The sequence below is a fragment of the Diabrotica virgifera genome, chromosome 9 (assembly GCF_917563875.1).
Source record: "Diabrotica virgifera virgifera chromosome 9, PGI_DIABVI_V3a".
NCBI lineage: Eukaryota > Metazoa > Arthropoda > Insecta > Coleoptera > Chrysomelidae > Diabrotica > Diabrotica virgifera.
In genome coordinates, this window is record NC_065451.1 from 17,714,811 (window position 1) to 17,736,721 (window position 21,911).

At 31.8% G+C, this 21,911-nt stretch overlaps 1 protein-coding gene and 2 long non-coding RNA genes across 4 annotated transcripts in view; 1 reads left to right on the forward strand and 2 right to left on the reverse strand.

Moving 5' to 3' along the window:
• Positions 1-1,097: 1,097 nt before the first annotated feature.
• On the reverse strand, positions 1,098-1,922 carry LOC114328489 (uncharacterized). Its single transcript, XR_003652180.2, has 2 exons — positions 1,716-1,922; positions 1,098-1,436 (listed from the first exon to the last, which is right to left on the reverse strand). It is a non-coding gene; the product is annotated as an uncharacterized LOC114328489 (long non-coding RNA).
• A 6,280-nt stretch (positions 1,923-8,202) lies between these two features.
• The window catches only part of LOC114328490 (fatty acid synthase), a 147,638-nt gene continuing 133,929 nt past the window's right edge, over positions 8,203-21,911 (forward strand). The window contains exons 1-4 of one of the 2 annotated variants that reach the window (XM_050661743.1): positions 8,203-8,384; positions 15,611-15,763; positions 15,896-16,063; positions 18,640-18,840. In XM_050661743.1, the coding sequence (XP_050517700.1) occupies positions 8,255-8,384; positions 15,611-15,763; positions 15,896-16,063; positions 18,640-18,840 (652 nt within the window). In that variant the 5' untranslated portion in view covers positions 8,203-8,254. Of the gene's footprint in view, positions 8,385-11,266; positions 11,412-15,610; positions 15,764-15,895; positions 16,064-18,639; positions 18,841-21,911 lie in introns of those variants that run through there. The other variant, XM_050661742.1, reaches the window with a different exon arrangement.
• LOC126892249 (uncharacterized) lies at positions 8,206-11,424 on the reverse strand. The gene is made up of 2 exons (XR_007700745.1): positions 11,295-11,424; positions 8,206-8,267 (listed from the first exon to the last, which is right to left on the reverse strand). It is a non-coding gene; the product is annotated as an uncharacterized LOC126892249 (long non-coding RNA).

A 21,911-nucleotide genomic window follows, 5' to 3' on the forward strand; every position in this document is an offset into this window, starting at 1 on the left:
AATATTCACCGTAATTAAATTCTGCATAGAGACGGGGTTTTTACGATTTACTTCGACAAAAATTTTCCCCGGAAAATGCGGGTTTTTCCAACAAATTCTTTAATTTTCAACTAAAATTTTAGATAAGTAATTGTTTATCAATAATTAAATAGCTTGGTAATATAAAAGGTCTTTCCGTATAGATTATAATTCCAGAAGCCGATGGAAATTGAATGAACACTTTAGTAACAATTCAATTGTTAATTAAAAATTTACGGTCGCTATAATAAGCACAATAATTACGATACATAAGAATAACTATAATTTTTGTATAAAAAGACACTGTACCTACCTAATGTATTTTACAGAATTAAAATTGGACTATTTAAGCGGCCTCAGGAATATTTTAAAATTATAAAAAAAATTTTGGCCTATAAACAAATAGAATATCTCGGAAAATATTAAATTAAATTAAATCATGAAAACGGTATTGGAAAAAAGGGGCAGGACGCTTCTTCTAAAAGAAAATACGTTTAATTGTGGTGGGTGGTTCCTGAGATACAACCGGTCAAAGTTGACTGGCATTTACTGCAAAGATGTAAACAATAGGATCATAATTTTTGAACCGTCACCTTCTCATTTTGGCCCTCTTTCTCCACACCAATTTTCATATCTTGAAAATACTTATAACATATATTATTATAATAAAAAATATCGATATTACGAGTGGAAATTGTCAATAAAGAAAATTCCAATCAAAAATTAGGTTGGAGAAAATGTAATCTCAAACTTCAAAATCTGTAAACGTTAAAAAAATGCATTTTCTCGGCTTCTCAGGAAGCAATTTTCTTTATTATTTTTTTGTTCCCAAAACTCGAGTAGAGCCATCTAACTAACGCATTATTAAATGTCAAAGTTGCTTTTGTTTTGTTATAACCCTTTCAGGCCTGAACTTTTTTTTGAGTGAATATGAAGTTTCCCTTTAAATGAATACGATATACGGTATCTAAAAAAGGTGTAAAAAATGCAGAAAAAAAATTCATAGTTTGAATCTGTCACAAATGACATGTCACGTTCGTGCGCTCTCGGTTTATGTTGTATGAATGCAGGATTGTAAGTGTATGAAAAAATTCACTTTTATTAAACGTAAAACACTAATAGGTCCAAATAACAATTATTTCTATAATTTTTTAATATGATATTACATACTAACTAAAATAAAACAAACATTTTTTGCTGAAATGTCATGTCTTTTCATTGCCTCCTTGCTGAAGAAGAGCTCGTTGAAGGAACAGGTTCTTCATCCAATACAGTATCTTCAATATCCTTGTCATCGGTGTTATTTTTAAACATTTAAACCTCAAAAGGACCATCATTTTCGCCATCTAAATCTTCTATTTCGGACTAGTTACCATCATTTAACAACTCTAGAGCCAAAGCGTGGGTGAGAGGCACACCTGTAATTAGAAAAAAATACTTGGTATCATTTAAATAGAGAAAAAATAATAAAAAGTCAAACCAATAAATATTTAGTATTTTTAATTTCCTGCTATTGAAAATTGAATGTGTGACGACAATTCACTATCGTGATATTTAAATATTACGGGACAAGATCTCTACAAACAAACCAATAATTTCTTAAATCTTGTTTATTATCTTGAAGTTGAAACTTTATCTATACCACAACCCCGTTACAATAACATTAACACTTATAAAAAAAAATAGCATTTACTTACCTTTACCGGTTGTGTCCTCAAAATACACAGCCATTTTATAGGGTATTCTATTGCAAAATAAGCGCGAATTAGTTAAATAATTTCAGTTACTCTGATAATACACGATAGACACAACATATTGATATCATCTTTCCCAGTAAAAATATGTTTATTTTGATATTGATACCCACATAAACATGAGCTCACGATCGTGTCAGCCGGTCACGAAAAGGATAATATATTAACTTATTTATAAGAAAAAAAAACTACATATTTTATCCAGTTGTAGACTTTTTTTAGATAAACTTACTACAAGTATACCTTTTAACCTTAAGAACAAAAATATTCTCATTTGAAAGCTGTATAAATATTTAAACAGTCTTTATTTAAACAAATTAAATTTTTTTTATAAAAAAAAATTAATCTATTATAACAAAACAAAAGCAACTTTCACATTTAATAATGCGTTAGTTAGATGGCTGTACTCGAGTTACTTGGAAACAAAAAAAGAATGAAGAAAATTGCTCCATGGGAAGCTGAGAAAATGCATTTTTTTAACGTATACGCTGTGAGCTCGTACGTAGAGGGGATATTTATAAATTCGCGAGCGCCAGTAGTGGCAAGTCTGTAAACGTTTACCGGAAATTTGACATAAATGTCAAAGTGAATAATTTAAAATTAAAATTAAAAACATTAATTATAAAAAATATTAGTTGGTAAAGGCTGTGGTATATATTTTTACCTTAAATATTCTTGCGTTTTAAATACTGAATTTACGTTTTTTTAATGTTCCGTAATATGTAATTATAAATTAATCTTAGCGCCATCTACACGATAATTGTGAAAGTATCTGAAGTAAGAAATTAATATTTCATCAATAGAACGTCAAAATGATGAGCAAAATCTTAAAAAAATCTATTACAATTTAATTACTTTTTAGCGTTGTAAATATTAAGCGATAACAATTAAATAATACTTACTAATGAAGTAAAAACCTCACATGTAGGTAGGTGGTATATAATTTATTAAAAAATTTTTTCTAAAAATGATCCAAGATGGATAAAATCACAAACGTTTTTGGACCAATCAGTCCATCATCAGGTGGTAGAAACCTAAAATAAGCAATGCTTAATAAATTATATACCACCTACCTACATGTGAGGTTTTTACTTCATTAGTAAGTTTTTATTATGGTATACAGCCAATGAGAGGAATATTTTCCTTTATATTTTAATTAAATAATAAATTTAAAAATTACCAGTGAAAGTTGAATTAGTAATCCGCCAGCAGCGACACCAGCGAAGCTCAGAGCGTATACCGATTTTGAACTTTGAGATTACATTTTTTCCAACTACTAATTTTTGATTGGAGTTTTGCTATTTTTGGCAATTTTCACTCGTTATATCGATAGTTTTTATTATAATAATATATGTTATGAGTATTTTAAAGATATGAAAATTGGTGTGGAGAAAGAGGACCGAAATAAAAAGGTGATGGTTCGACAACTATGATCCTATTGTTTATATCCGTGCCGTAAATGCCGGTCAAATTTGACCGGTTGTATCTCAGGAACCACTGATAACAATTAAACGTTTTTTCTTTTAAACGAAGCGTCCTGCCGCTTTTTTTCCAACACAGTTTTCATGATTTAATTTAATTTAATATTTCCCGAGATATTCTATTTGCTTATAAGCCAAAAAATTGTTTATAATTTTAAAATATTGCTGAGGCCGCTTAAATAGTCCAATTTAAATTCTGTAAAGTACATTAGATAGGTACAGTACAGTGTATTTTTATACAAAAATTATAGTTATTGTTATGTATCATAATTATTGTGGTTATTATAGCGACCGTAAATTTTTAATTAACAATTGAATTGTTGCTAAACTGTTCATTTAATTTCCATCGGCTTCTGGAATTATAATCTATACGAAAAGAGCTTTGATATTACCAAGGTATTTAATTATTGATAAACAATTACTTATCTAAACTTTCAGTTGAAAATTAAAGATTTTGTTGGAAAAACCCCGCATTTTCCGGGGAAAATCTTAGTCGATGTAAATCGGGAAAAACACGTCTCTATGCAGAATATAATTATGGTGAATTTTTATTTGGGTTTTTTTTGGAGTAAAGTTAAAATCTTTGGAGTTATAGAGCAATAATTGAAAAAAACACGATTTTCGGGCGCCATTTTGTTTATAGAAAAAGTAGCACACTATCTGTGGACTTTGCATACCTATATTATTAATATATACAATCATAAGGTTTGATTCCAACAATAAAATTGCTGGTAAATAACTTTTCCCAAAAATGGCCTATATGTACTCCGATATAATCTGCCAAGACTATAAAACAACAGTGAGACCGAAGGTGTTGTTGCATGTGAAACTTGGACAATGAATCGAAAAAACTAGATATTTGGGAGAGGAAAATCTTGATAAAAGTTTTTGGTGGTATAAAGGAAACTAACGGGGAATGGCACAGAAGAATAAAGCAGGAGCTAATGAAGATTACAAGAGACCCAAAATACCACATTAAATCATAGCGCAGAGAGTTAAGTTCATCATCATTAGCCTCTCTCGATCCACTGCTGGACATAGACCTCCTCTGTTTGTCTCCAAAGTGTTCTATCTTGTGCTTTCTGTATCCAGTTTTTTGTTGTCTTTCGTAAGTCGTCTTGCCATCGTGTTGGTGGTCTTCCTCTGCTAGGTTTATCGGCTCCTGGTCTCCATTCAACTATGGACTCGCAAACTAGTTGAATGGTTGAATGGAGTTAAGTTATGTTTTAGGAATAGCACAAGAAAGAAACGTCCTAAGAGTTGTGCAAGTAGGAGAACAAGGTAAGAAATGTAGAGGAGGACCACGAAGTAAGTGAAGACTGACATAGAAGAAATGAGAACCAGATACTGGAATATTTTCTTAAATAGAACATCTTTTGTTTTGGTATTATAATGAAAGTTACTTTTATGGTACCTTATTTTTTTGAGCATTCCTTACTGGCTAATTGGCTCAGCCAAAGCTATTATATAAAATAGTATTCACTATATTTATTCACATTAATTTGTTAGTTAGGTATTAGTGATTTTTTTAGTCAAACATTAATTGCAACAACAATAATTAGGTGAAGTTTTATTTCATTGCCGTGAAAATAGGTTTTTTGGCACGTTTTTGTTCAAATGAACCTCAATTATCAGCATTGTTATCATCAGTTTATATGCTTCTAAGGAAAGATATTTCTCAAAATTTTCAATTAGTGAAATGCATGATTTAGAACAAATTGAAGTTTATGTATGTTTAGTAGTATTTTAAAATTATCTTATTGGGAATTAACCAAAGTTTTTTGAAGTTTCAACTAGTTTCAAGTTTCATGTAATAAATTTGTTTAAGAAAAAACTTGATTGATTTTCAGTAGTAATTGCACAAGAGCTCTGAAATTATTGAATTTTTCCCGAGTGACACTTTGACAGTTTTAATTTCACGAGCCGAAGGCGAGTGAAATTATGTCAAAGTGTCATGAGACCAAAAATTCTATATTAATTTCAGAGGTCGAGTGCAATTTGTTGCGATTATTTCATGAATAAAACTGTTCAAAACCAAAATTTTATTGTAATTTATTTATGTAAGTACCATTAAACACACAGTTTTTATAAATATTTGACGATTGAAAGTCATCACTTTTATAATTTTTAAAACATTAATTGTCATTAATGTCACTGAATGTATTTTTTCGTAGCAACGAAGGGCATCTGACGTAATATACTTAACGACGGGAGATTATTAAAAATTATCGATTTAACTCAGATTTCTGTAGCTTTCTATTGGTCAGAATCTCCTATGAATGAAATAATCAATAGAACACTATTATATTGATTTCGGCGAAACTGCTTATGACTAGAATTAAACCGGTAATAGATAACGTAGTAGATATTTTTACATCTACTATGAATTTAATGCACGAGTGATCTATCTGACAATATAGATAAAGTTCCCCTTAAACGATTATGATACTTGTCTCTTGACATTTATATCATTTCTTGTACTTCCAGAAAATTTATTACTCTGGAAAAATCATTAAGTTATCGCGTAAATAAACAACTCATTGTGTAACCAATTTGATGATCACTATCGAAAACATAAATAATAAAAATAGTAAAGTCAGTTTTGTAACAATATAAACGCTGAGTAAAGATGAAACAGCAGGGGTGACAAAACACGTCCTTGTCTAACCGCCCTCCGAATTTCTACTTCTACTTTCTACTTTGTTGACTGCTGACCTAAAAGTCCAGTAGTTGTCAAGTTAACCAATCTTGTACATTATGAAGCCATGATATGCTTCTTCTTCCCGGACCTCACACTAAACCTGACGAAAGTTTGTCAAACATAATAAGAGACAAATAATGGAAAATTTTGCGGGAATTCGACTTCGCTTAGGAAAACTCCGATGGAAAATCTGTACTTAACGCGTAATGGCGTTCAATGTTGGTTTAAACCTTCACGATTTGCCTGTTTCCATTTTATAACAACTTGTCACTCTGATTGGAGAATACAGTAAACGAATGGGATTAGAGATTAATATCAAAAAGACCAAATTCATGATCATCTCCAGAAACTTGGATGCACTTGAAAACTCCACCATAACACTGAATACCAAGTCCATTTAAAGAGTGAGCAAATTTAAATACCTGGGAATGTGGCTTTTTGAAGACTGGGCATCGGACAGGGAAGTAAAATGTCGCATTAAGCAAGCTCGACAAGCTTTCCTAAAATTCAGGAAGGTACTGATCTGTTCAGAGTTAGATCTTCAACTGAGACTAAGGTTTACTAAGTGCTACGTATGGTCGGTGTTGATATATGGCGTAGAGGGCTGGGCACTCAAAATGAGGGATATAAACAGATTAGAAGCCTTCGAAATGTGGCTTTATCGCCATATCCTAAAGATACTATGGACCAAACAAAAACGAAAACTTTTTGAAACTATCAAGAAAAGGAAAACGATATCTTGGTCACATCATGCGAAACGAAATTGAAAGAGGGTAAAATTGAAGGTAAGAGAGGAATAGCTGGAATATAATAAACCTGCATTTATGTGCTTTATAGATCTGACTAAGGCCTTCGATTGTGTAAGATTGGAAGATGTGCTAAGATTGCTAAAGGAGAAAAATCAACCCAACAAGATGATAAGGATAATTAAAGACCTTAATACGAAGAAAAAAACAGAATAAAAGTCGAGAATGAACTAACATCAGAAGTAGAAATCAACTCGGGAATCAGACAAGGGGATAGCTTGAGCACACTGCTTTTTAATTTAGTAATGGACAAAATCATAGAAAACATTAAAGGTACTGGAAAAGGATATAAGATGGCAGAAAAACAAATAAAAATCCTCTGTTATATGTCCTCACAATACAGTGGCGAAGAACTACAACATGAAAATATCAACAGCTAAGACAAAATCCCTGGTAGTGTCAAGGGAACTCATAAGATGCAAATTAATAATTAACATCGAACTAATTGAACAAGTATCCAGATTATAATATCTGGGAGTATGGTGTTATGGAGATGTTAAAGAGAGTGTCCGAAAGCAAGCAAATAAAGCCAATTACGTGTCAGGATATCTGAGGGATGTCATCTGGAGAAACAAAGATACGAGGCTGGAAGGGAAAGTACGCATATACAAATCATGTGTAAGACCTATCATGACGCACGCGATAGAAACAAGATGTGACACAGCAGAAACGAAGAGGATACTGAGAACATCAGAAATGAGAACGTTGAGGTCAATAACTGGGAAAACACTGAGAGACAGAATACCAAACGCCAGAATAAGAGACTTCTGTAACACACAAGATATAGTACGGTGGGGAAGACAGAGACGACGAGAGTGGAATCAGCATGTGACGAGAATGGACAGCGAGAGGATAGCCCGTATAGTATAGCCAGAGATTCGAAGCCAACAGGCAAGAGACCAATAAGAAGGCCCTTTAAAAGGTGGCGAGATAGCTGACAGTCAACATCACAGCTACGAATACAAGCTCAAAATCGGTTAAGAACAGGCCAAGAAGCCTAATATAAGAAGAAGAAGAAGAAAAACAGAGGAATAGAACGCAAGAAAATGTCCTGGCTCCGAAACATAAGGCAATGGACAGGGATTAACGACATACAATCTCTGACACATATTGCAAGAAACAGTGAGTTCATGGAAAATGTGATCGCTAACATCCATTAGTGGATTTGCAGTAGAAGAAGAAATCGAGCATAGAAGATTAATAAATAATCGTTCTTCACTATCTTATGACGTAGTCGATAACGTTGAATAATACGATTTAAACTCAATTTACCTACCTATAGGGTCAATGTTAAAAAAATTGAAATTAATATTCATCATTCAGACACAAATATTTCCCTTATTGTTTCAAATGAACTTTAGTGACACTTACTGGAATTAATAAATGAATAATAATAAAAAAATCCTGACCACCATAAAATCGAAGTGCACAATAGACTACGTTCATTTTGGTTGTTTGTTTTTTTGGAAAGAGTTGTGCATCTCACAATCGAAAATGAATGTAGTGCCTGATGATGTGGTGATCTCGGGGATCGGGGGTCTTTTCCCAAAGAGTACCAATATTGGGGAGTTCAAAGAGAGGCTCTTTTCGAATGAGAGTCTTTTGGAACAAAGATTCGAAGAAGGTAAGTTTGGAATAAAATTATCGTATGCATATAATCTACTATGATCTACTGATCAATACAACGATTCCAAGGATTTTTCAAATTTTTTATGCGAATAATATGATTCTGAAAGCTCTGCAAAAGTCTATTTCTTCAATTATCTCTTTATTCGAGCTGAATTTTTTATTTACGAGTCATCTCTTTAGATTTGGCAACACATAATAATCGGAGGGGGCCAAATCAGTAGAATAAGCCGGATGAGAAAGCAATTCGAATCCCAACTTATGAATTTTCTTTCTTTTGTGCATATGCGGCGGTTTCTCATTGAGTTCCTGCTTAAGTTTGTTCAATAGCGAACAATAATATCGGCTATGGATAGTTTTACTTTTTGCACGATAGTCAAATTTATCCTTTAAAATCTCTAAATCCCTAAATACAGTGGCCATGACTTTCCGACCAATTTTTGCTGTCTTCCGTCCACTGCCATGCGTCCATTTTGTTCTCTGGTGTATAGTAGTGGATCAATATTTCATCAAAGGTTACCAATCAACGCCAAAAGTCTGATGGAATGTGCATCATAAGGTTCAAACACTGCTGAGGTGTCACACGATCATGTTTTTGATCAATGGTCAGAACACGCGGCACCCATCGTCAGGATAATTTTTTCATATTTACACATTCTTATGGACTGTGCACCTTCACTTTATGATCAGATAGAGCCATTTAGTTGCCTTTCCTCACATTTTTTAGTGTAACTGCCTCAGTGGGCCGTCCACTATGTGGTTCATTCAATGTAGATATACGGTCATTACGAAATTCACGGAACCAAAATTTGACACTGAAGTTTGAAGGAGCATTAGTCCTATAATATTTATCCAGGTTTTCTTTAATGAAACTCTACCGGTACTACTGGATCTGTTTAATGAAGTATATAAAACCGGAAAAATCCCTCAGGAATGGTTGGTGTCCTCCTTTGTAACAATACCAAAAACAATATATGCCAAAGATTGTTCAGACTATAGGACAATATCAGTAATAAGCCATACCCTCAAAATATGTCTAAAGGTGATTCATGGAAGATTATACAGAAAGCTAGAATGTGATATGGATGATACCCAATTTGGGTTCCGCAAAGGACTTCGAACAAGAGAGGCATTGTTTGCGTTTAATGTTCTCTCTCAAAGATGCTTAGATATGAACCTGGATATTTATTTCTGTTTCATCGACTTCGAAAAAGCGTTCGACAGTGATGGAATCTCTATAAACGGAAGAATAGTAAATAACATAAGATTCGCTGATGACACCGTTATAATGGCAGACACCCTGGAATCGCTACAAGAATTGCTAAATAGAATTAAAGATTATTGTATTCGATACGGACTAAAAATAAACAAGAAAAAAACTAAATTCATGATTGTCTCAAAAACAGAACATGGAAATCAAAGGTTAATGAGCAAACCCAGATAGAAAAAGTTAAGACATACAAATATCTGGGAACCTGGGTTGATGACAAAAATAACCAAAGCAAAGGAATTAAAGTCCGAATTGAAACTGCAAGGCAAGCATTTATAAAAATGAAGACACTGCTTACAAACAAAGACCTTCAGTTGCCTCTCAGATTGAGGGCTCTAAGATGCTACATATTTTCTATATTGCTGTACGAAATGGATGCTTTGACATTGAAGAGACAACACATAAGAAGAATAGAAGCGTTCGAAACGTGGTGTTACAGAAGAATATTGAAAATTTAGTGAATTCAAAGGATTACCAATGTTGAAGTGCTACGACGTTTAAATAAGGAGTTAGAAATTATGAAAAGTATAAAAACTAGAGTTAGTTAAAAATAAGGAATTAGAAATTATAAAAACTATTAAAAGTAGAAAAAATTTGGGTTACATTACCAGAGGAGAAAAATATGAGTTGCTGAGAATTATTATGCAAGGAAGGATCCAAGGAAGAAGAAGCATAGGAAGAAGACGCATCTCTTGGCTGAGGAACCTTAGAGAATGGTTTAACTCTAGTTCATTACAAATATTCAGAGCAGCAGCCAACAAAGTGACCATATCCATTATGATATCCAACCTCCGATAGGAGAGGGAACTTTAAGAAGAAGAAGGTTTTCTTTCGTTTCCTTCGCCGGTTTATTTTTCAAATAATTAATGAGAGATCGAAAATCGTTTTTCTTCATAAAATTTGACATGTGAGTCTAAAAAGGTTATAATTTCTAGAAGTAAGGTTTTTCTGAGATTGCAGTGCCATAACCGGCAAATGACCGGTTAGGGCTTATCGGATTGGTAACTAAGACCATTAGATATGTAGTTTTTATTTAGATTGTATTGTACCCTCAGAAATCGGTGAAAAAAATTTACACCCAAAATAACAAAATTCAGTTTGTCAACACTGTGTGAATGTTGATAGTAACATATCCCCATTAAGATAAACAGAACTGTAATTTAGTCCAGACAAATTAATATTTTTTTGTGCCAACAAAAATGAGATTTTTCAACCAAATAATAATGTTTCAAATATGATGTGCAAAATAATTTTGAATTGGATTCCGCTAATTAGCTTGCTTTTTTTGTCATTAAAGTACAAACAATTGTATATTTATTCTTTATAATCATTATTGTCCAGTTCTCGTCTTATTTATTTTCACTGTACTAATATCCGTCGACTAATTTACAATGATTAATGCGATGTTAAAACATTTTATCGTTAGCGGCTTCTGGAGTGTCTGAGACAAATCTAATTTCATTGATAAAATGCGCAGTTCCACCGAATTCCACTTAAACAATACAATTTTTTCACCGTCTACATACCATTCTTCTTTTATTGAGTAATCTTCTCCAGACAATATTGATCAGTTTGTCTTTGGTTGTTTGTTTTTTTGGAAAAAGTTGTACACCTCACAATCGAAAATGAATATAGTACCTGATGATGTGGTGATCTCGGGGATCGGGGGTCTTTTCCCAAAGAGTACCAATATCGGGGAGTTCAAAGAGAGGCTCTTTTCGAATGAGAGTCTTTTGGAACAAAGATTTGAAGAAGGTAAGTTTAAAATAAAGAAACCGTAGACATTGTCTATATAGTTTCTATTTAGACTATACAATATCTTCTCGGTTCTTCTTCTTCGTCGTTCTTCTTTTATTGAGTGCTCCTTTCCGGCAATTTTAATTATTTTGTCTTTAATTTTGCCAATTATTTCTTTTTTTGCCAATTTTTTAAATTTATTTCTTCTTTTAACTGTATCATTTATATCTTCTGTTTGATATATAGCAATTACTTTTATACTCAGAATTCTGACCAGTGGCATTCCCATACTATTTGTTTACTACTCTTAGTTATTTTCAAAATCTTATGGTTTTTACTTTATTAATTGTTTGCAGGGATTACCATTAATACCCTAATGGACCTGTAGTTATATTCATCGTTACAAGTTCAACAAGTTTAACAGTTCAGCCCGTTTCTGCCTTTAAGCGAGCTCGCATACCGAAGCAATATCCTACATCGCATGTGGCATGCATTGCGAAAAGATACGCACTGAGTGTCACATCTGGTTTTCGGTGAATCTTCGTTGACTTTCGGTGGAATTTCGTTCACCGAAAACCAGAAGTGACACTCAGTGAGTATCTTTCCCCAATGTATGTTATGCGATGTAAGGATATTGCTTTGGTTTGCGAGCTCTTGCGACTTTCCTGCGACATTTATTGTATGGGCGATTCCACAAAGTCCACAAGCGACTTGTTTTGGGAAATTCTAATGTTTCTTAGACTTACTCGACTGTTATGTAAAGTCGGGTCCATAGATATTTCGCCCGTCGGCAAATTCAAACAGATAACATTTGTATTGTTATGAAATTCGAGTAAACCGATGTCCCTTTGTGATAAGGCACACGCCGGTATTTTTACAACCGGGGTACTTATTGTAAATCAATCAGTTTAACACTTGAAAATGTATACTTGGGCATTAGTACAGTTAAAATTGTTAGACGATTATATTTAGATGAAATATTAAGCAATAGAATTGAAACTTTTTTTTACTTTTAAGGACAAAAAAGCAAGTTCATTAGCGGAACGTGATTCAAAATTATTCTGCAGATTATATTTGAAGCAATATTTGATTAAAACATCTCATTTTTGGTGGTAAAAATATATTAAATACATATATTAATTTGTCTGGACTAAAGGTTGTAAAATATGGTCTGGAGTTATATTTTTGTTTGAATTGGCCGACGGGCGATAGATAGATGGTGTCAACTTTAACAAAAGCCAAATCTTCCTGTATTTAGCGCCTCGTGTCAACCAACAGGGTTATTTGCACTTTCGAAACAATTTCGAAATAATTCAATCAATGTCATTTCGAACCATTCACGAAGGTTCTGCGGCCAAGAAATTTCTTCTACGTCTCACGCTCCTTTGTCCAGCGATCTTTCCTTCCATTAACAGCCCTAGAAACTTATATCTTTACCTCTAGAGACGTCGCCAAAAAACTCACGTTTTCTTTTATTTATAGATCGTCATCATCTTGGTGCTACAGCCCTTAGAGAGCCTCGATCTTCTCAAGCTTTCTATGCCATTCTGTTCTGTCCCTTGCTTGCATTTTCCATTTGCCGACTCCGATATTTTCAACATCTTGTGTTACCCCGTCCATCCACCTCAACTTTGGTCTACCCCGTCTTTTCATTCCCACGGGTTCAGCTGTTAGAATCTTTTTTATCATGTTCGATTCAGGGGCCCGGGCTACATGTCCTGCCCACTGCAGGCGGTTTCGCTTAATTATAGTGATAATATCTTTTCCATCAAACGTATGCTTGTAAATATTCTGCAGTTCAAAGTTATATCTACGCCTCCATATTCCGTGCTCACAGTCTGCTCCGAATATCTTGCATAGCATTTTCTTTAAAAAATCGATAGAGCGGATTCATCTGTTTTAGTTATCGTCCATGCCTCTGATCCATATGTGAGAACGGGGACTATCAATGTTCTATACAGCCATATACAGACTGTAGTTTTTTGAGATAGACGTTTGTTAGATAAGTACTTCGATAGACAATGAAAACACCTGTTTGCAATTATTATTTGCCTTTTTATTTCCTCAGATGTGTTATTATTGGGGTTAACCGATGTCCCTAGATATATGAACTCTTTGACCGCTTCGAAGTTTTGGTCATTGATGATTAGATTTGCGTCAACATTTCCAGCTCTTGTGTTTGTGTTAGTCGCCATGAATTTGGTTTTATTTTGATTAATATGTAACCCCATTTGTTCTGCTGCTGCTAGTAGATCGGTTAGGATTTCCGCAGTTCTCGCCCTGGTTCTTGTTATAACGTCCACGTCGTCTGAATATGCTAGAATTTGGACTGATCTATTAAATATTGTTCCTCTGCTACCTAAATTAGATAGAACTTTTTCTAATGCTACATTAAAAAGCTGACAAGCCAGCACATCTCCCTGCCTTAAGCCCTATGTATTTCAAATGGGGTTGCCGAGACATTTTGAATTTTTACTGCTGATAGCATCTTCGCCATTGTCACTTTTATCAAACATATGAGTTTTTTTGAATTCTTCACTCATTTTGATCGTTCTTTTTTTATTTGCTATGTAATTTTTCTGTACATTACAAATATGCAATTTGCCTAGACATTTATTAATTAATAAACTGTCTAATTTGTTTAAACCATTTTTGAAAAAATAATTTTTTCCCAAAGATCCACGATTTTAATCATACTATCGTTATTAATCATAGAAAAAGTTAAGGTATACTTTAATAAATAAATTATCTTCAATAAATAATTATCTAATAAAAATCATTTATTTATTAAAATGTATTTTAACTTTTTCTATAATCATTAATGGTACTATTAAAAAAAATAGAGTTTTGTATAAAAATATTTTTTCAACAATTGTTTAATCAAATTAGACTGTTTATTAATTAATTAATTTATAAACAAATTGCATATTTGTAATGTACGTAGAAATTACATGCAAATTAAAAAAAGAAAAATCAAAATCCATTGAGTTGATCCAGGGATACAGAAAATTATATTCGTTTGAAATTTCTTTTTCGGTATTTTAACTCGGTGGATTTGTAGGTTCCACCTAGTAATCTTTTGAACTACATTTTTGAAAATCGTAGAGGGTGCTGTGAAGCTACAATGTTTGTGCAATTTTTTTAAGAAAAAATACAAATCTCAGTCTTTAAAATGGCATTAATGAGATTCCTTCATTATTATAATCAAATTAGCAGCGAATTAAAAAAAACATAGCGCTAACTTTGTCCCAAATGAACCCAGGCTAAATTTTATTTATTTGAAAATTCGTGTTAAAATACTATATTTTCGAATATGTATATAAAAAGATTGTTTCTACGGACAACATTTTTAGTTATTCTAAATGTTTATAACCTACAAAATTTCAAAAATTTGGCATTAGGATTTTTGACTATATTAATTATTTTTTTTATCTTTTTTTAATACATTTTTATACTATCACTCTTTTACTTTCATTTGGAATACCTGGAATTGCTGTATCTTCCTTATTTTCTGTCTTATCTTATTGAAAAATGAAGGTCTCTGGGATAAACAAATAGAATAACTCTTAAACTAATTAATGGATTGGTTTCAAATTTTAAAGGTTTGTTAAGTACGCCAATATCCAACTTCGGGTGAAGCACTAAAGTTCTAAAGTAGCTTTAGTAAAAGTTATTAACAAATAACGATTTTCACTTATTTTTCAGTTTGGGTAGCAACAAATTAACTTTTTAACTTTCAAAAATTGGCATTTTGAAGAGTTTTTAATGTTCTAAAAAACTAAATTTTGTAATTTTATGTCAACTATTTAGCTTTTGAATACGGTGCAAAAAATCGAAAAAAACGCGATTTTGCACTAAATTATTAATAATTAAAAACGGACGCGAACTCTAGGCATGAAACAAGTATGTTTTCTGCCTATAGGTCTACAATAACTAAACAAGTAGTCAGCTACCTGGATCTTTGAGTGTCCCGAGAAAATCCTTATTACCCTGGACTATAATCTTTTGTTTTATTATTTGTGCAAGTAACTTTCTTCTATCTATATATCTTCTATCTTATTATATTCACGTTATTTTCGTTTGTGGCTTTTGTTTTCCTTTGAGGTATTGCTTCTGAACCATTGTCCCACTGCTATAAATTTTTTCTCAAAACTGTTGCAATTACAAATTAATGTGCTTGAAACAATTCATAAAAGCTTCCCTTTTTGCAATTTCAGGTTCTTTTAAAAATGCCAGTGGACTTGTTGGATGTATCAATGCAGATATGTTTGACCACTCCTTTTTTGGTATTCATAGACAACAAAGTTTGTATGCTGATCCCATGCACCGTTTGGCGTTGGAAAGAGCCTTGGAAGCGTTAGCTGACGCAGGTAAGATATTGAAGGAAAAAAATATTGTCGCACATTTTTTTCCTATTGTGTTGCTCTTTAACAAGTTTCTCCACTCTCACAGCTACATATATACACCTTTGTAGAATAAAATAACACATTGTTATCTTTTAGGAATCCACCCTTCTGAGTTTAGGGGAAGAAGAATTGGTTGTTTTATGGGTTCTACTGTTGGAGAAGACGACCACTTGTTTATGGAATCTGTAGTCAGTGGATTTGGTATAACTGGCCATTCAAGGGCTATGTTGGCCAATCGTATTTCCTATTTTTTAAATCTTAGAGGTAGGATTTACTTAAATTCTATTACCGATATAAATATTTTTAAAAGGTCTGTTTAACGTGTTCTAATACAGAGTGTTCTAAGTATCATCCGTATTCAATTCATAATGTCTAGGAAATTAATGATGATGATCCAGATCGTTGAACGCAGTTTTGTGATGTAATGCAAGATTTATATACTTAATCAAAGTCCACGCTTCATTCTTCTAGGACATCCATGTCCCACTACATGAATTCTGCAAAAAAATGACAGAAAAAATGGATTTTTATTAGAAATTTTATTAAATTTCAACAAAAACGCTTTCAGGCCTTTTTGCAGCAGTATTTTGCAGGCAAAAACACTAATATATGTATCAAAGCAACAAAACACAGAACCACGTTGTACAAGAACACCTATTTCTAGAAAATATTTGAGGTTATATTTATAATGGAATTGCTAGATAACGTAAAGGAATGTTTAGTAATACCGTAATACAGTTAAATTTGATTAAAGTGAATTTCGGGGACAAGTAGATACCACTAGAACTTTTTTAAATTATTCCTCTGCAGGAAACATAGAGGTTTTGGTTATCGATGTTCATAAAACTCAAAAACTTGTCAGATACCTGTAAGTTCAAGTAATGAAGCTTAAAATAGTACAAAACCTCGAAATTTTTACAGAATGGATCGATTTGCTTGAAAATTTGAGAATACGTAGTGGATAGTCCAAGGATCAAAATCTATATGATGCCGAAAGGCGCTTTTACCAAGGGGGTGGTTGCCACCCCATCTCGTTGGTGGAAATTTTTTATTATATTTTGACCGCACAAGTTGGTAAAAACATTTATTCTAAGCAAAAAACGTATTATACATGTTTTTGATAAAATTAATAGTTTTCGATTTATTCGCTATCGAAAGTGTTAGTTTTATATCGAAAAAATCAATGTTTTTAATAAGTTTTCTGCTAATAACTCCAAAGTTTTCGTTTTATCCAAACAATTTTACTTAACAAAAATGTACCTTTCGAAAAAATAAACAAAACCATTTTTTTTAAATTTCCTTAAGACCAACAGTAATCGAGCTATACTTTATTATGTTAGCTCTTCTTCGTCAAATGCTAAATATTGTATTTTCAAAGTCAAAAGACCGAAAAACTATGCATTTTTCGAGGATAGCTTGTTCAAACTAATTTAAAGTATTTAAAAATATCTATCTTCAGAACTAAAAAAGTATCTAGCTCAAAAATTAAGTGACTTATAATGAAATGAATGTCAGTCCCTTTTTTTTCAGCGAAAAAGTGATCGGAAGCAAGTATCCAAGCAAGATCACCATGCTAAGTAAAATTAGTCATTGACCTTATTTTGTCTTCTTTATTTATGTATTATTAATAGGTTCTAGAAGCTTGACCGGCTTAGAGTGATTAGTTTTAAAAAATGGAGTTAAAAGCGAATAACGAATTTTTGTAGTTTGGGAAAAATGGCCTTTTCTTCAGAATAGAAAGATAAGCGTCAGAGATACGAAAAAATTTTCAAAAATGAAATTATAGCTTATTTAATTTCCAAGAACCTGGTTTGCAAAAATTTTTTCTACTGCAAAAATTGAGTGAGCTATTGACAATTAAAACTTGTAATAACATGCAAAAACCACCTTTACCAACCCTTTCAAAGTCACCTCTTTTCGCGTCTGAGGATTTTAAAGAGATTTAATATTTGTAGGTTTATAGATCCTGTACAATCCTACAAAATTCTTTTTTAAGAGACTTTCTAAGATAAAAAATAAAAAAAGTTACGGTTAAAAAATCAATATATTTTTTTGAAAAAAAAAGGAGAAATTCTATTGGAAGCATGATAATGTAAGTTAGCGGTGTTTTTAGTCAATGACCTTATTCATTCTTCTTTATTTATCTCTTAATAATAGATTCTAGAAGTTGGACTGGCTTAGAATGATTAGTTTAATAAAAAAACTGGTGTTAAAAGCGAATAAAAAATTGTTGTAGTTTGGTAAAAATGCCATTTTTTTCAGAATAGAAAGATTAGCATCAGAGGTACAAACAAATGTTTAAATATAAAATTGTAGGTTATTTAATTCCCAAGAATTTGGTTTGAATTCTACGGCAAAAATTGAGTGAATCGTAAGACTGTATATCGAAAAACATTGATTTTTTCGATACAAATCTAACACTTTCGATAGCGAATAAATCGAAATCTGTTAATTTTATCAAAAAAATGTATAGAACATTTTTTGCTTAGAATGAACGTTTTAATCAACTTTTGCGGTCAAAATATAATAAAAAATTTCCACCCCCGAGATGGGGTGGCAACCACCCCCATGGTAAAAGCGCCTTTCGGCATCATATAGATTTTGATCCTTGGACCATCCACTACTTATTCTCAAATTTTCAAGCAAATCTATCCATTCTGTAAAAATAGCGAGATGAAAAGCTTCGGTTCCTGGACTACTGGCCCGATTAAAATCCTATACAGGTTACTTTTTTAACTTACTTCTCTGGATTTACATTCACAGTGTAGTAAAAACAAATTATATTAGAATCTATAATTCAGTATTCTTTCTATTTTCCTTATATTTTTTGTTTACTTTAGGTCCAAGCGTGGCCTACGATTGTAACTGGATATCAGGTATGGAAGTCCTCCGTTTAGCATACTGTGCTATTAAATCAGGACAATGCGAAGCGGTTATTGTTGGAACGACAAATTTAGCATCACTTAGAGAGTTTCATGAACTGTACGAAGATCTAGGTCTTCTATCAAAAGACGGAAGTACTAAAGCTTTTGATGCAGATGGTAAGTATTACACACTTTTTTTACGTTTCAATTATAAATATAGGTAAAGAGAATTAATAGTTCCAGGAGTAAAACAAAGATTCAATGAAAACCATGTAGTAGAGTATTCGATATAAGGTCGACCTTCACCTATCTGTTTAATGGATAAAAATTATTGGATATGTAATTTAGCATTCTAACAATTACAAAAAACAAGGGTCTCCGATCTAATTTTGTTCTAACTATAATTTATTAATTAATATTTTTTTTTCTAAATTTAAAAATAAATTTTTTGACCCAGGCAGATATTATTTCAGATTTTTTGGATCATTCTAAACAAAAAAGGTCTTTTGTAATTTTGCTCCAAAGTTGATCGTTTTCGAGTTATAAACAATTTAAAACTGAAAAAACAACGAACGATGACAATAATTTTCAAGTCTCAAAAACACAAGTATAGACCAGGGCGCATCTGTAAAAATATTAGTACATTTGGACGTTGAGAGGTGACTCAAATTTTTTTGCAGAAGTTGCTTGAAAATAACTCAAATAATAATATTTGAGTTATCCTCCCTCTCAAAAAGGTCCGGAACATTGTTTAAATAATCAAAATGTCAAAAAATTAAGGGAAAATTCGATTTTTTCTTCGTTTTTTGATTATAACTTTAAAAGTATTCATTTCCGAGAAAAGTTGTACTAACATAAAAGTTGCGTAATTAAATTTCCTACAATATAGAATTGGTTATAAATTTAAAAAATAGTCACCCTTGTTTCAAAATAGCAATAATTTTGAAAAAAACATACAAAAACAAGTATTCGCATTTTACGTTTTTCAACCATTTATGCTACACTTAGGACCTTCATATTTCACTCTGAAAAACTTTATGATACAGTAAAAGAATGCTGTAAATTTCATTAAGATCGGTTCAATAGATTTTGCAAAATAAATTTTGCAATCCAGCTTTCGTAAAAAAAATTCATTTTTTCAAAATATTACAGGACTGAAAATAAAGCAGATAGTAAGTTGAAAATTTTTTTGCGTATAGAAGTGTACTGTACCTTTCATTTGCAATTTTGCAAAATTAAAATCGATTAACATCACGGCGTCAGGAGTTTTTTTAAATAAACATTAACTATTGGTGCTACGCGCAGGACAGCTGATAGTTTGCTCTGATTGGGCATTCCAATGACCTTTGATAATGATTGATACATTTTAACTTTTGTTACATTTCGATATAAATAAATAAATTTGTTTATTTCAAAATAAAAACACATACTCTATCCTTTGAAATGACACTTGTATTAGCAAAAACTTTCTTTGCTCATATATTTTAACTTAAATAATAAAAGTTCATTATTTTTAAACATATGCAATTGTTTAAACAACATTTCACAAACAATAATAAAACTAGTTTGATTTTTGTGGAATTAAAATATTAAAATACAACAAAATATAGAGTAAGAAAATAATATATTAGATAAAGATTGGAAGAAATTTTGGTGGAAATCAACTTGTGTGAATCGAACACCGCTGTCCTGCGCGTAGCACCAAAAATTATTGTTTATTTCAAAAATTTTCTGACGCCGTGGTAATTAATCGATTTTAATTTTGAAAATTGCACATAAAAGGTACAGTACACTTCTATAAGCAAAAAAAAATTTAACTTGTTATCTGCTTTATTTTCAGTCCTGTAATATTTTGAAAAAATGATTTTTTTTTGCGAAAGCTGGATTGCAAAATTTATTTTGCAAAATCTATTGAACCCATCTTAATCAAATTTACAGTATTGTTTTACTGTATCATAAAGTTTTTCTGAGTGCAATATGAAGGTCCTAAGTATAGCATAAATGGTTGAAAAACGTAAAATGCAGATACTTGTTTTTGTATGTTTTTTTCGCAATTATTGCTATTTTGCAACTAGGGTGACTATTTTTAAAATTTTTAACTAATTCTATATTGTAGGAAATTTAATTACGCAACTTTTATGTCAGTACAACTTTTCTCGTAAATGAATACTTTTAAAGTTATAATCAAAAAACGAAGAAAAAAATCGAATTTTTCCTTCAATTTTTGACATTTTGAATATTTAAACAATGTTCCGGACCTTTTTGAGAGGGAGGATAACTCAAATATTATTATTTGATTTATTTTCAAGCAATTTCTGCAAAAAAATTTGAGTCACCTCTCAACGTCCATCTCAAAACAGATGCGCCCTGGACTAGTAAAAAATATCATTTTTGTAATCATTAAGTATATAAATTCAAGTTCAAACCTTTTCCATCAGGTCTGGATAAGAATTTTTCCACCTACCTCTACCGAAAGTATACTTTTCCGGACCTGATTGTAGGGAGCAAAGTTGTACTTTTCCTCCCTAGGGAGACAAAGTACTTTTACTCCCTAGGGAGTAAAAGTAAAAGTGACGGCATGGTATTTCATTGATGAAATATAACTTATTGACGCCCTGTACAATATCTATTTTATATTACGTAAGTATCTATACATTTTAACGTTTATTTAAAAACACTCTGTATTTTGCAGAATGGTAAAAAACAGTAAATTGTTATTCTGATTTAACATTGTTTACATTAATAATTTGACTTATATTTGACAGTTGACAGTTATATTGTACCTACTTGTTAGTTTTAGTTCTAATAAATTTTGTTGGTTAGTTACATAAATAAATTAAGTAAAAATGAAAAAATGTCTTGTTATTTGAGGAAGGTGGAAAAACCATATATATAACATGGGAGTAAAGTGCCTTTTCCTCCCTTGAATGATTACTGCCCTCCGCTACGCGTCGGGCAGTAAACTTCATTCTCGGGAGGAAAAGTAGCACTTTCCTCCCTTGTTATACAAATAGCTATTAAACATGTTTTGTTCTAAAACATATTTTTTAATTGTTAATGAGGAAGGTTTCTTAGGGGAAGCCGGGCATTAATAAGTAAAGAACAATGTTTCAGAATGAAATAAGTCCAAAAGACTTATCAAGAACTGATAGAATAAGGTTTTAACTTGAATTTAGGTACTTCGTAATTTCAAAACGGGTATTTTTTACTTATGTTTTTGAGCCTTGAAAATCGTCATCTTTCATTCT